Source organism: Vigna umbellata, chromosome 5 (genome assembly GCF_029865625.1).
Source record: "Vigna umbellata cultivar VRB3 chromosome 5, Vumbellata_1.0, whole genome shotgun sequence".
Classification (NCBI taxonomy): Eukaryota; Viridiplantae; Streptophyta; class Magnoliopsida; order Fabales; family Fabaceae; genus Vigna; species Vigna umbellata.
In genome coordinates, this window is record NC_142169.1 from 11,550,812 (window position 1) to 11,567,050 (window position 16,239).

At 29.9% G+C, this 16,239-nt stretch overlaps 1 protein-coding gene across 1 annotated transcript; it reads right to left on the bottom strand.

Moving 5' to 3' along the window:
* Positions 1-3,959: 3,959 nt before the first annotated feature.
* On the bottom strand, positions 3,960-10,356 carry LOC124827286 (lysine histidine transporter 1-like). Its single transcript, XM_047300310.2, has 8 exons — positions 10,070-10,356; positions 6,093-6,250; positions 5,606-5,989; positions 4,998-5,391; positions 4,779-4,884; positions 4,582-4,673; positions 4,426-4,494; positions 3,960-4,337 (listed from the first exon to the last, which is right to left on the bottom strand). Exons 1-8 carry the CDS (start codon positions 10,112-10,114, stop codon positions 4,239-4,241), a joined length of 1,347 nt encoding a protein of 448 aa, XP_047156266.1. The 5' UTR covers positions 10,115-10,356; the 3' UTR covers positions 3,960-4,238.
* Positions 10,357-16,239: the final 5,883 nt, after the last annotated feature.

Genomic DNA, 16,239 nt, shown 5'->3' on the forward strand with positions numbered 1-16,239 from the left:
TGATTCATATAGATAATTATTCTTGGAATTCTTACTTTAATGTTGAGAATCATGAATCTTGATGAGTGTGATATTTGTAAAGGACTGAATCTTATGGTAGTTTAAAAATAGAGTTGAAAATATTTTTATAAGTTTTTTTTTTTAGAAATCAAAAGAACTATTATTTTTACTCAACAATTTAATTCATTGCGATATTAAATAATTTAATAAAATAACTTGTTTTAAGTAAACCTTTTATTCTGATTCAGAAAATATAGTTTTCCCAACTTTCAGAATAAATAATTCCAATAATGTTGTTTAATGTTAGTGTTGATTTTTATAGGGTAAATTAAACAACCTCTGAAAAACAAAAAAATGTAATCTTACCCTTAAGGAATGGCAATCGTATTAATATCAGGAGTTTTAATCATTATTAATGGTTTTGGACATATCTAATTACAAATAAATGGTGTTCCTTATTTTTTTAAAACCAAAGACTTCTATGTTTAGTTCGTAAAATGATATTTTTTAATATTTTTATTTTTAATGTACTAATATTTATTAGTTAGAATAATTTTATTGTTTTAAAAATTATAAAAATAGTTTTTTCTTATCTTGACTAGGTTTATCTCGTACTCTTACTTATCTCCAAATGAAAAGAGGAAATCACAGTTACGAAATTTTTAAGAGAAATTTTGTAGTTTGATGAACTTTAATTGGAATATTGTTACGAATATGTGAAAGTCGGATTGCTAAGCTGTAATATTTTAATCATTTTTCAAAACATGATTATGTTTTCCCAAGAATGAAATAAAAAATATGAGCTTGTTCATTCAGACGTTTCTCATACACAAGTTGAAAGTAAAACTAAATAGGAAGGAAGTGAATCCTTTTTATGCATGAATAAGAAAAGAATCTTGATTAATTATGACTTTCATACCAATGTTACAATATATTTAATAATATATTTAATAGTTATTCTAACATGATAACTATTACATTTTTATGTTAGTAAATAACATTAAAATTTATTTAAGACTTTCTTTTTATGTGTTATCTAAAATTTTATAGTCGTATAGAAATTACTTAAATTTTATCATTAATATGACTAAAATGTTATTTTTTGGATAAAATATTTTATAAATAATGTATTATAATATTTAAAAAAAATATTATTTAAATTTTAATAATATTGAAGACAATATATGGTTACAATACTATAAGGTTTTTAAACACTTTTTTTACATACATGTGTGACTCACAAACCTTAGTTCTTTCTACATTGAAATGTTTTTTTTATATATGAACACTACTCAACCCTCTTTTAGTATTTTTCAAATATTTCATTTAATTCATATAAATCAATTTAACTAATATTGAACTGATTAATTGTTCAAACTTTGATACAATCTTTGGATAACATGGTTTTCATATTGTTTGGTTGTTTGAATATATAGTTTGATTTATTTTATTCTATTGGAATTTTTCTTTTAATATCTAATTTTGTTTTCAAATTATCGTTTTTGGTTTCCCTATCCCTAAACTCTTAATTTTAATTTGTACGAAAAAATTGAAAAGAATGAATATAGTTCAATATGTACCATTTGATAATGAACCTAAGTTGAGTTTCATATTACAAAATTTAGAGAATCGTTAGTATTTTTGGTTTCAGAATAATGGTGGAAATCAATATGGCATCCCAAGCATGAATTCAGGGATAAGCATATTCAATATATGTCTATTATTCATGACTTAAGTAATTTATTATTAGGCACTTGTAACAAAGTAGATGGTTCTTAGTTTTCTTAATAGAATTGTATGCTCTTGGTTTTGAGCATCTAATGCTATATATGATTATTGTTTTAAAAGTCATCTATGTTTCATCTTCATCTTCATCTTGCACTTCCAACCATCAATCAAAATACTACATTGAGGGTTATTGAAGAAGTTCAAGATGGATGGTTGCAAAGAACCTTGAATTCCAATGGTCACAAACTGCTACTTAGATAAAGATGAAGATGGTAAAGATGTAGATCAAACAATGTACTGACATATGATTGGATCACTATAATATCTAACTCATAATCGCCTGATATAATGCATAGTGTGTGTGTTTGTGCAAGATTTTAGTCGTGTTTAATCAATCACACCTTACTATTGTAAAAAGGATAATGAAGTACTTAAAAGCAACTAAAACACTTGGTTTATGGTATTGAAGAGGCGCAAACATATCACTTGTGGGGTATAGTGATTCATACTTTTGGAGGTTGTAAAGTTGACAAAAAGAGCACTAGTGGCACATGTTACTTACTTGGTTGTTCAATAGTCTTATGGCATTCTAAGAAACAAGCATGTGTAGCACTATCCACTATTGAAGCTAAGTACATTACAACTAGTAGTTGTTGTGCTTAATCAATATGGATAAAAAGTTAATTAAAAGACTATGACATCAATCTAGAACAAATTCCCCTTAAGTGTGATAATACTAGTGCCATAAACTTAACAAAAAAAAAATCTAATTTTGCACTTCAAAAGTAAGCGCATACAAATAAGACATCATTTCATAAGAGATCATGTAGCAAAAGGAGAATGTAAAATTGAATATGTGTATACAATCCATGAACTAGCCAACATTTTCACTAAATCACTATTTAAGGATGGATTCTTCACCATTAGAAATGAATTAGGCATCTTAGATGTGCATCCTAAAAGGTAGAAATAATATTGCTTTGTATATATTAATTGATTCCCTAATCAATTAATGTCTTAACATCTGTCATAATATTTCTAAGAAATGTACTATGTTTTAATCGATTTGACAACTTATTTTGTTGATTAAAAACCTCTATAGCACTAAAGTGCATTTATTACTTTTATTTTAATCGATTATCGTCACATTTGTCTTACATTTTTTAAACTTTAACAAAGATAGTTATACAAATTTAAAATTTAATTGTCCTAACATTTAATAACCCTAACCTATCTTACATCATCTCTAACATCCATTCAAACCCTAATCTTCTCTATCTCAAACACTGACATCAATGGTTTATTCATCATCAAAATAAAAAAAGGTTTAAACGTGCTGTAAAGAAGAGTAGAGCAGCAAACATTTATGGATGGATAAGTGGTGATGAAGCCTAAACCAATTTTGTTTGCTATTGGCGTTAAAGTGATGGCATACCCCTTAGCCATGGTCAAGCATCTACAAGAAGAGTTGAAGTCATCTATGAAGATGGTCTAAACTCGACCTTTAGGACCATGTATTTCAGCCAAGTAGTGTAGGTTTGTTTAAGGCTTGAATTAAGGTCTCATTATTAAAGGGTTTTTCCTTAAGCTACACATCCAAACCATGTGGAAAGTTATACCATGTGTCATACTTCCATTGGTAAGGATTTAGCTTTAGTAGTGGTCACATGACACTCTAGGAATGGAGATGATTTTGCTTTATGAGTGGCCACATGTCCTCCCGTCATTGAAGAGGATTTGTGGACACTTGTCCACTCCTTAAAAGGCCTCATTTTTGGCCAATGAGTACAAAGGTGAGAGATCATGCTTTTAGAGTTTTCTGGAGACACTTTTGCCTATATATAGAGGTGTCTCCTCTCTTGTAATAATCTTTGATGTTGAATAATGTTATGCTGCCCATTTTTTTGTCATACTACTCATCTTAGATCAAGACTAGAGCAACCCATGAAGCCTCTCTAGTTACCTTCCTGCTTGAGTTAGCTTAACCTCTCTTGAAGTCACCAAACACTACACCACCATCACCATATCTCCTATAAGCCATGGGCTTCTACCTCATCCACACCTTAGCTCAACATCCTTAATCATTTACCACCACATTTTTGCACCATCCATCCAAGGAAACACCCCTCTATACACATCTCCTAATTTTTTTATTTCTTTTTGGTACATTTAACAAAAATATTGACCAAACAAACAACCAAGTCACTAGGTGTTCTTATATGAATTCATCGTAACCAAATAAAAAGCAAACAATTTTAAAAAACTGAGGAAATATTTACATTCATGAAGTAAAAACTAACAAAGAAAATACATACAAAATTCCCTTTTTGATTTCACTCATGAATATCTTTCCACCAATACACAAGGTGTGGATGCTCCACAACCAAAATATTCAAGATATAACGATCACAACAACCTAAGATAAAGATTCTAATACCCAATTCACCTTTCATTCCTTTCTTGTGTTTTCACGCTTCATAATCCAATCATTAATTAAACGAGGAATGTGTTTATGAGTAGAAGTGGTAGTTCTTGGCATCAATTATAATTGACCTCAATCCTCCAATTGGTGATAAAATCATCAACATTAGGCCAAGCACAATGCAGATCTGTTATGAATGGAGCAAGATTAATCTGAGCTTAAAATGAAATAGTTTTAAGGAGAATAATTGAAACAAAATTGAAAATCAAACATACCCAGTTGGTCCACCAAGACAAGCTGAATCTCCTTGGTTTGTAGATTGCAAGCCACATGATACAAGGGAGCTGAAAAATAAGCAACAAAATGAAGAATTAATATTTTGTTTATCCCTAATGACTCTTGGTGGATTAAATTCACTAATTAAGGCTTACGAAGTATGTTGTAGGTGCAAAAGCAAATCCTCCGAAAAATCCTAGGAGACCACCAAAGAATGGGAAGGTAATAGCAACGAACATTGTGAATGCTGAAAATATAGAGAATCATACGTCAATTGCACTGAGCCAAAACCAAATTAGAAGTTAAATATTTGCTTATACCAAAACATTAATAAGTAGAAAGTATTGCTTACCCACGTATAAATTGCGTACAATAAAGCGAAGCACTATACTAGGTTTGAAGTTCAACTTCTTCACCAACAAAGTTTCGATCATGTCAAACACTGGCATTGCATAAATCTAACCAACAAAAGCATTAGTTACCCTCGGTGACTTTAATTTTGAACCAAAAAGAAAGGTCATTTTATAAAGAAAAAGAGTTTTAGACAAGAATAAGAGAAACTCAATCTCACCTGATAACTTCCAATAACATGTATGACAACAAACATGTTAGCCGTTGCAATAAGCCATTTTGGTTTCTCTAGACTGATGAGAATGTTGTCTTGAACCCCATTTCCAAACATCCAGTAACCAACAAGGGCAACTGGGAAGTAGCACAGAGCCACGACTATGTAAGCAACAATCACTCCTTTCCACATAGGACCCTTGGATGGTTTCTCTGGAGTAGATGGAATTGTTGCTTGGATTTCCAACACCACATTGTGTCCAGCGTAGGCAAAAGCAACATCACCAAGGGCACTAAAGAAATTAAACACTGTTCCCGCTGTACTCTTAGCTTTGTAACCATATTGTACATCTTCTTGAACACCCTTGTTAGCAGAAGCTGTCCAAGCAATGGTAGAGTAACTGTATGTAATGCAAATATCAAATTTTAAGTTAGTATGTTCTCCTCGTGTTTTCATATGAAACAATTCAAAAATAAATACTCAAGGATGATAAAAATAGTTACATCAATGCAATGAACTAGCATTAAAGATGGTAAAAAGTGGACAAGGATAATAAACAAAAAAGTAGAGTTAAACTGCAAAATAAAAATAAATAAATAAGTTATGACTTGTACCTCAAGGACATAACTGCTGCTGCCAAAGATACACCAGAAATGGAGTTGAAGTTAGGCAGGTGAGACAATACAAAGTGAACAGATGCAAAGATCATAATGAAGAAGGTCAACTTGATCTTTTTGCAGCTATCACACACAGTGTTATGGAATTTCTGCAAGGATTTGCCCCCAGTGACCATATAGACAATGTTCACCCCAATTTCAACCACAAGCTGTTGAGGCACCACAATATAAAGTCCTAGCTTTTCCCCAAAGGCATACTGCCCTAGTTCATGGTATCTGTCAAAGCGTTTGCCAGGAACCATTTCATGCATCTCAACCATTTGCCACAGAGTGTAAAGGGTGATGATCCATGACAGAACAAGTACAGTTACACCAGGACCCCTAAAGAAATCAAAGTCATTCTTATATTAAAAAGAACAACATGTATTATAATTAATAGATAATTTAGTAAAAATGTGATAAAAGTTGGGTTTGAAGGGTATACCATCCTAGCTCAGACATGGCATAGGGGAGACTGAGAACACCAGCCCCAACCATGGCAGTGACATTGTGGAAGGCAGAGTACCACCATTTTGCATTCCTTGAAGAAGTAATTGGAAGCCAATCATCAATTGCCTTCTGCCTCTGCAATTCTTCTTCAGTCTGTTCAACAACAGTCAGAAACAAACTACAATCAGTAAGCCTAATAAAAATAAATAAATTTTTTGCAATGAATGAAGAAGAAAACATAACACAGGGATTATAAGGATGATTTAGTGATAAAATTAAAAAAGAGAATAGAAGAAGTTATAGGTTAATTTCCTCCTCTGACAATTTAAATAGATAAAATTGGTTTATTAAATTTAAATAAAATGATGAAAGAAATCATGAACAAAAACCAACCACTGTAACATTGCCTATAAAAAAACTTGGTTTGGAATGTTCTTATACGTGAGGGGCCATTTTGATTTGGGTGTTAAGTGCTCCTACACTCCCCCACTATTTTCTTTTATTTCAAAAATACTCTATATCTCTCCACTATTTTCTTTTATTCCAAAAATATCCTACACCTTTCTCACTATATTCAACAATCTTTCTCTTTTTCTCTTCACATTAATGGAACATTCACATAGCTCAGATTTAAACTTGTGATATATTGTAAAATTTTATTTACATTTTTCCTTAAATAAGTTTGATCCAATCTTATTTTCACTGTTCAATATATTTTTTTTCATCAAATTACTTAATAAATAGTAAAATTTTGTTCTAAATTTCTAAAAAAATGTTTATATATATATATGTGTGTTTTTTTTATATTTAATATCTATAATTTTTAACATTATATTATGTTTTAACTTACTGACATGTTTGACTCAAATAACTTGAATAAAGTATTTAATTTATTAGATAAATAATATAAAAATATTATTAAATACTTAAAATATAAAAGAAAAATTATTTGTTAAAGATTTAGAATTTATTTAGTTATTTCGTCATTAAAGTTAATATATAATAATAATAATACTAATATATTATTTATTATTAATATTATTATGTTTATTATTTTTTATTTGCATTTAACTTTTAAATTTATAAAATGGAAGTGGTAGAAGTATTAATATTAAAGTTTGCTTTGAATTTTATATTTTGCAATATATCACAAGTTTAAATCTAAGTCATATGAATGCTTCATTAATGCAAGGAAAGAAAGAAAAAAGTTATTGAGAATAATGAGGAGGTGTAGGTCAACCCCTTTGATTTTGATGGGCCATTAAGTTATGGCCCAATACAACCGTGGAATAAATTGTCCCAATTTCTTGGAAAATGTTGTTTAAGGGTTGTCATTGTACAATCCCGAAGCGGTGGTCATTATCTTATGCTAACTTGTGGGCACCAAATATCATGTGACTTTGACTGTAACCATTGGTATGATTGTGAATTTTTTACTAGATTCTGGATATTTGTTTTGCCTTTTTTAATTGTGAAATCCTATTTGGGTATTGCCTAATTATGTACTAAGATGCAAGTAAGAATATTTTAACGACAATTAAACTAATATATTTGGCAGGTATGAAGCTTTCGAAATAATAATAATAAATAAATAATTTAAAAATATTTGTGAAGTATGAAGCTGCAGCTAGGAGTCCCTCCAAATTTATTTTAAAAAGAAATAAAAGTTGAGAAAATAAATAGAGAAAAAACTCGTTTTAAAACAATCATCATGAACAAACAAATTGCAATTTTCACACAGATACTTTTCACCCAATATTTTTTCTTACCGTAGATTTTATGTCTCAAGGATGTCACAGAAATAATTGATGCAACCTTGTTCCACAAATACATATCTTGAATACTTTCAACAAATACATACATAAGGCAACATGTATAAAATATATATATATATATATATATATATATATATATATATATATATATATATGAATATATATGACAATAGCTTTCGGGAGAACTGTAAAAAGAACTAAGGTGAATAAGCAATTTTATGAATACATTAAAATTAAAAGTATTTACTTTTTAATTTGTAAAAGTATTATATAAATGTTTATATATTCTTATTATTGTTACTTATAAAAATTTAATTTCTAAAAAAGTATTATTTTTCTATTAATTTATTAATAGATATCCTTAGTATAGATAAGGTGAAACTAAGTCAGTAAATCAAATGAGTTGACTAAGTATATCTCCTTAATAATATGAAAAAAAATAAAGTAAACATTCTTATTTTCTGTGATTGATAATTCTGTCTCAAGTCCCGTTGACTCTTAAATCTCAAATAAAATATATTTGTTTTCTTAAGCTGTCATCATACTGAGAACATCAAACAAGTAAAACAAAATAAAATAAAAAGATTGCTCCAATCAAGCTCAACGTAAGTAACACGCTGCTTCAGTCAGTTGGATCTTATCATCTTGCAACATGTTATTTTGAATAAATTGGGGGTTTTAACTATTGTAAAAATTAAGTGAGAACAACTTCTTATGCCCTTTATATCCATTATTCTACGTGAGAAATGGAAAGTATTTCGAAAAAATGCCAATATTCGTGGTGCACTTGTTTATTTAAAAATAATATTAAATTTAATAAGTTAGAAATATTTAAAAAAATGTGCCACAAGATTATTTTAAAATATTAGTCAATTTATGTATCGCGGGAGCCCATTTATTCAATTCATTAAATGGATTCTCTGAAGAAAATTATTTGTTCGACCTATTGGCAGACCTAAAGACAGTGGATTTGAAGAGGCACTTTGAGTTGACTTGAGATAATAAGAGGATGAATTATAAAATAGAAATTAAATGTTTCAACATATTAAATATTTTACAAAATTTAAAGCAATGTAAAAAATATTATATATATATATATATATATATATATATATATATATATATAATTTGAAAAGATACATGTTGAATTTTCTTTTCGAGTATATATATACAAAATTTTATATTAACCTAAATTGTTTGATGTCTCATTTATATGAATTAAAATAAATATATTTTATTATTGAAAAAATATATTAGAGAATTGAATAGACACAATTAGTTTTATATAAACTTATTTACAGCGTCAAATATATCAATATATATATATATATATATATATATATATATATATATATATATTGTTTAAATATAAGTTTTTTTATAGAGTAAGAAAACACTGAAACATAATCCTGATTAAAATATGAAGTGAAAGAAATGACGTTACAGTGGAATCTCGGTACGGAGATTTGTGTTTATCGAAAGAAATTGAGTACCGAAACCACGTGCAGCCTAACACCCAGCCACAATTAAATGGCAATAAAAGATAGTAATATCGTTTCAAACTTGTTACGAAATAGTAGAGATTAATTCTGATATAAATGGGTGAAATGTACTATTCACGCGTTTCTTGAAGGAAGCATAGAAAAAGGGTTTTTTTGGGTTATTATTTAAATGGATCCCTTCCTCATCTACGAAAGTTCAAGGGAACAGCAAAAGTAAATTTCAATCAAGGACATATTTCTACACTCTTTACATCCAAAAATAAACTGTTCATCTTCATGATTGCTTTATTCTCTTTTAGAAAGTATATGTATTCACAATTTTCTAAAAAAAACTATCGTAATTTTGAAAATATGCATAAAAATCGACAGTATAAATATTGACGGTTGATTTGCTCGTCGTCAACTCTGTTTGAAAAGAAAAACTGTAAAATAAGTTATATATCTTTGAGATTCAGGATTTCAAATAGCAGTCACAGTAGAATTTCAGAGTGATTTTCTATAAACCTCTGGCAACTCAAATATATTTTTTCAAGTATAGAAGCAACAAAAAACGAAAATATTAATGTTTATTAAGAGTTTTTATAGATTTTGTTATAACTTTATGGTAAGAAAAAGTAACAGAACAGAGTATGCAATCAAAGAAAGATTACAAAATTTATATTGACATCTACAGAGAGAGTGAGAAAGAGACTTACAGCGTTTTTGAGATAATTGTTTTCAACTGGTGTTTGAGTTGCCATGGTAATAAACACAAAAGCAGAGACTAATGAAGCAGAATCTGATGAACAGGACGCACTTTCTGAACTTTCGCCTGCGGAAAACGCAGAATCACGTTTCAGCTTTGCATAATTATCGTGTGGCAATGTTTCAAATGGAGAGAGAAAGAGAGAAACTCAGAGTTCTTGAAGACCAAGATAAATTCCTAAGCACTCACACAAGTGTATAAATATAGAGAGAGCGAAAGGGGAAAGAGAGAGAGAGGAAGTCTACGCATCAAAAGTTCTGTTTTCTCTTCCGAACTTTCTCCGTTCTGGCGCTTGCCTTTTTCCTCGCTGAATTAATTATTTTTAATAAAACTGTATATTTTATAAACAATTTTTTATTTTAAAAATTATATTTCTTAAAAGAAATATTTTTATGCCTATTTATTTATTATTTTTGAGAAAAGTATTAGATATATGTTGTTAACGAGTAATAATATTAAGATGTTTTGGGATTAATATTAAATCTTCGTCGTTGAAATTTCCATCACCTCATGACTCAATATATATTTGTATGAGTTGGGGGAAAAAATCTTGGAAATATTATTTTAATTTAGAAAATGAAAACGTTTCCTTGTTTAATTCTTCTTATAAAAGACAAAGTATATGTTGCTTAAATTTATGAGTTGTTATAGTACTGTTTCTTGTTTATGAATAATGACATTATTTACTGTTTATTATTACCCTTTTCCTCTCATTTAATTGAGTGGTTCTATGCTTTATAAACAAACAAAAAAAATGAAATAAATAGATGAAAGAGAATACCAATTCTTTTAAAAAATTGTAACCCCATGCCTCATTATTTCATTACAATTCATAATATGTAAATATGAAAAGTATAGACAAAAAAAAAGTGTTCCACTAAATTTTAAGGAACCATTTTGGGACATTTTTTTCCTAACATACAAAGAGAGTGATACTCTAATAGTGAAAGAAAATTAGTGTAAGTAGTTGTAGTCAAATGAGAGTTGCTCTAATATTGTACCATTGAAATAAAGACGACATAATTTAAGATGCCCAATATTTTTTACCCAGGTCAACAAATTTTTATGTATTTTTAGCGTTATTTTCCTTTTGAAGAGCATTACTGTTCAATAGAAAATTTTCATCTTAATAATCTACGGGTTGATGTTTAATGACAACATTAATGGTGTTTCCTATTATCTCTGTACTTTTATTTAGAAAAATAATAACAACCGATTCATTAAGACCAATAAAAATAATTAAATTAGATCATTTTAAATTAATTAATTTTATTAACAATATTATAAATATAAATTTTGTTCGAGAAATATCCACAAGGTAAAGGTTTAATATGTGGTCATATTTTATCATATTAGTTGAAACTCAAGCAATAACTTTTTCGTTAAGGAGTGTTTCTCGTAATGTACCCTAATGATAGTGAATGGTTAATGAATGGGAGTTTTAATTATAAACCTTGCAATAATTTAAGAAGTGAAAGATAGGTATTAGTACATTTCAAAATAATTTATATATTTCAGACTGAATGATTATTTTTTTTACTATATAATTTTTTAAATTGATTACCTGATAAATTATAAAATTATGATGATTTCAGTTCTACCATTGTGTAAATGTTAAATTGAAATGTGTTACACTATTCGAATTGTTGAAGAATAATATGTAGTAAGTCTCTATATTGACATAATATATCACTATATAATAATAATAATAATAATAATAATAATAATAATATAATAATAATAATAATAATAATAATAATAATTGGTTTTTATGACATAAGATAAGTCGAGAGATCAAGACATAAAAGTCTACAAATGTTTTAGGTTCCAAAAATGACTCATTTTTTCAAGTACCCGATATTTTTCTTAAATTCAGAACCTAATCAATTATAAACATTTGGTTTAAAAAATTCCTCAAAAATTATTTCCTTAGTAAATAATATTAATTTAATAATTATTTAATTAATAAATATGAATAACTAACTATAACGATTTCATTAATAATTAAAATAATTTTTTTTGTATTTGATAAAGAGTAACAAATTTACTATTATTACATCAATAAATATTTTAATAATGGTATATAAATAAAAATGGTAAGTATTAAAGAAATAAAGTATTATATAAGAGTATTTTCTTTATTTGTAATTATATATTTAAATGTATTTAATAAAAACATAAATATTAAGTTACATAAAGAAATAGTTTATATATAAGCATGATTAGAGGATTAGGGGTGAAAATAGTTCAAGTCAGGTAGAATGTGTGTAAATAAGTTCAGTTTGTTATGATAACATGTAACGTCCCGGCAACTCACAGGGACCGTTGACTGCCCCCACAGACCACCACCAGGCTTTCCAGTGTGCTTTGTCCTCACTCGCACACTTTCTGGGAAAACTTCCCAGAAGGTCACCCATCCCAGAATTACTCCAGGCTAAGCACGCTTAACCATGGAGTTCTTATGAGTCAGGCTACCAAAAAGTAAATGCATTTTGGTGATATGAGTAGTCAAATCAATTCCTTTAAGCTATCTTTCAACTGTATAGTCCCATACCTATACAGTCTCCAGATCCCTCTCATTCCGGTGTATGTTCGATTCATCCATGTACCCCTTCCACCCGAAGCTGCCAGGAGCCGCTCATTGTCTGTGCCCCCTGCACCATGCTCCCTGCACCGGCGTCACTCCCCGCCCTCGTCAGTGCCCGGGTGTCACATGCCCACCAACTTCCGAATGGTTCGTCCTCGAACCACACCGTACTGGGAGAGGCTAGGCTCTGATACCATCTGTAACGTCCCGGCAACTCACAGGGACCGTTGACTGCCCCCACAGACCACCACCAGGCTTTCCAGTGTGCTTTGTCCTCACTCGCACACTTTCTGGGAAAACTTCCCAGAAGGTCACCCATCCCAGAATTACTCCAGGCTAAGCACGCTTAACCATGGAGTTCTTATGAGTCAGGCTACCGAAAAGTAAATGCATTTTGGTGATATGAGTAGTCAAATCAATTCCTTTAAGCTATCTTTCAACTGTATAGTCCCATACCTATACAGTCTCCAGATCCCTCTCATTCCGGTGTATGTTCGATTCATCCATGTACCCCTTCCACCCGAAGCTGCCAGGAGCCGCTCATTGTCTGTGCCCCCTGCACCATGCTCCCTGCACCGGCGTCACTCCCCGCCCTCGTCAGTGCCCGGGTGTCACATAACATAAATTAAACAATGTATAATGAAAATTAATTAAGCTTTTTAAAAAATCCTACCCTTTTAGCAAAAATGTCACCGTCATAGGTCCTTTTCGGGTGCTCGGGAAAATTCCCAGTGCAATACATATTTAATTTCATTATTAAAACAGTTAATTAAAATTTTATTCACCATAGTAGTGACCAGTTTTTTTTTTTGTTTTGAATTCTCTTATTTCAAGTTCCATTTATAAGGTGATCGATATTAAGGTCGGGTAGTTCCTCTTGGTTAATAATAACGGGGTTATAGTGTTCTTCCATCTCTTTAATTATATTTAAATTAAAATGAGAAGTTGTAAAACTATCTTTTGGCATGGAATGACCAAATTGACTGTATTCTACCATCTCAACCTTTGCCAAATACATATAAGCTTATTATGTCGACATGGATTTGGTCAATGCATATTTGGTTAGAACATATATTTACATCAATAACATTTATTAGCTATGATAATTCACTGTTAAGAACACGAAGAAAAAGATTATTCCAACATTAACATTAACAAGTGAATAGGCCACACGATTCAAACTCATTCAAGTATAAGGTCCATGAATAATAGAGAGAACATCTTACTAGAAACATTCATTACATTAATTAATTATTACATATGAAGCACTTCACTGACTTAAGCATCAAAGTGTTTTCTATAAGCATAATCTCATTCAAACTCAAGTGGATGAATATCACTTGAAGATGATGACTATCTAGTGTGAAGAACTAGAAATGCTTGGAGACAAGATTCGTGATATATTCGACCTTGTAAGAAAAGTTTGAAGTACCTGAAAAATACTAGAAGGATGGGGGATTGAATAACGTTAATGGAAAAATTCTTTTCGCAACCCTTTTGATATAGCATGTTGTAGAGCTTCATGATTTTCTTAGATGCTTAAACGCTCTACCTAATAAAAGATTATACCAAGAAGTGCTTTTTGTCGTGCTATTCAGAATGTACATTGCAGAGTTTATAACCTTCCTTTGTTTAATAGTAATCGCTTAGCTTGGAAGATTCGTGCATTTAGAAATAAAAACTCAATTGCAGGTTTTGCAAGAGAAGCATTTAGGCAAAAGAGGAAGTAATTGCTTTCATACTGGTTCACTCCAACTAAGTTACGTCAAGTCTCCTCCGTAGGGGATTCCACTATAATCTTCACAAGATTACACTGAGTATTCGCACCACTCCTAGTTTCCACAATCAACAGGTGACCTCTGTTACCCTATACTTGGATGAGTATTCTCACCACTCCTGGTCTCCACAATTAGCGAATAACCACCTGTTACCCTAGACTTTGAAGAGTATTTGCACCACTCCTAGTACTAAGAAACTTTGCCTAGATTTCCTTTAATTCAACTGAGTTCAACAAATGTTTTAATTCTCTTCAGAATTGAAATCAAAAATTGCTTACAAGTAATTCAGAATATTACTTTCGCAGAGATGATGTAATTACAATACAATGTAGTCTATACACTCGCATGTATTTCTCTATTTTCTCTTTCTCTCTTTCTTATAAACAATAAGCAAGACGACAATAAAGTTCGAGAGTATTTTTCTTCTCTTTTCTCTTCTTCTCTTTTTCTCTCAGATGTATTCTTTTTTTTAGCTCTTTCTTTTATTTTCTTTTCAGCAATTCTCAGTATGAATATTTCGTTGTATGTTATCCTCTTGATTCTTCATTTGAAAGCTCTTGTATTTATAGGCTTTTGAATAAATGTTCGTTAGACTAAGTTTTTGGCCTTGATTCTTGTGCTTTGTCTTTCTTCATGTCAACTTGTCAGATTTGGCATGATTTTTCAGTCCTTTTCTTGAAGTAGGTTGTTCATTCTTTTAGAAATTACTTCAAGTGTAGAACATTCTATGAATATATCTTTTGTCTCTAACATCCACTTTTGATATTTTGATTTGAAGTTTTGTGGATGCGTGTAAAATAGCTTATCTCGGCAAAGAATATAGTAGATTGTGCATGCAACAAATATGTTTTTTCTCATCACTTTTGTTATTTTTGAACGTTGAGTATTTAATCTCATTTAGTGCTTGCTCAGAACGACAAAGTGCTTTTTGATTTTCCACTGTTGAGGTAGCATTTGACAATTAAGTTTTTCTTCCAAAGATATCAAACATTGAATAAGGACTTAATTGTCTGATGTAGTAACATTTTAGCTCATGGTATAGCTTAGGCAAAGTAAACACCTTTGTTTTTTGCCATTATAGACAGACATCATTTAACTTTGTTTTTAAATTTTAGTCTTTAAGGCCTTGTTCTTTTGAGTGGATTTGAGGGGATTTGAGAGGATTTGAAGATAAATTTTTTTGTCGTTTATTTGAGTGAATTTGGAGGTAAATGAGAGTGAATTTGGAAATAAATTTTTTTAATTTGTCACGTCAATACAATTCTATACTAATTCTCACACAATTTATTTTCCCGCGAGAGCTAAATTGAATACCCTTTCGATATGACAAGTTTTATGCTTTTAGCTTATATTCTCTTAGACACTTTTGACTTGATAGTCATTTAGCATTACGTCTAGATGTTTGGATTAGCCGTTTTCTGTTTCCTAAAGTCCTAAGTGTTTTCCTAAGGTTTCTGTGTTGGAGAGTGTTTGAATTTCATCTTATATTGTTTTCAGATTATTATTTCGTTTAATGTTATTTGATTAAACTTTAAAACATGAGAGTCTTAACAAATCTATCCCTTTTTTATGGTTAAGAAATACAAATTTAAACGATGTATAATCTTACTTAGTTCATCACAGAGTTTTAAAATTATGAGTTATTTTTAGTTAATTATTAAAACTTATTTAAATTGAATTTCTACAATGGTATTATAATTTTAAAATTTGAAGTTTTTTTTTTCACAACCGTAACATCCTAAGTTGGAGTGTTAC

Coding starts and splice junctions, on each gene's coding strand:
- LOC124827286 (XM_047300310.2), bottom strand. CDS start 10,114: ATGGCAACTCAAACACCAGTTGAAAACAATTATCTCAAAAACGCT. Junction 4,885..4,997: donor ATGTTATTGGAAGTTATCAG/GTGAGATTGAGT, acceptor TTTGTTGGTTAG/ATTTATGCAATGCCAGTGTT. Junction 4,338..4,425: donor TGTCTTGGTGGACCAACTGG/GTATGTTTGATT, acceptor CATTCATAACAG/ATCTGCATTGTGCTTGGCCT.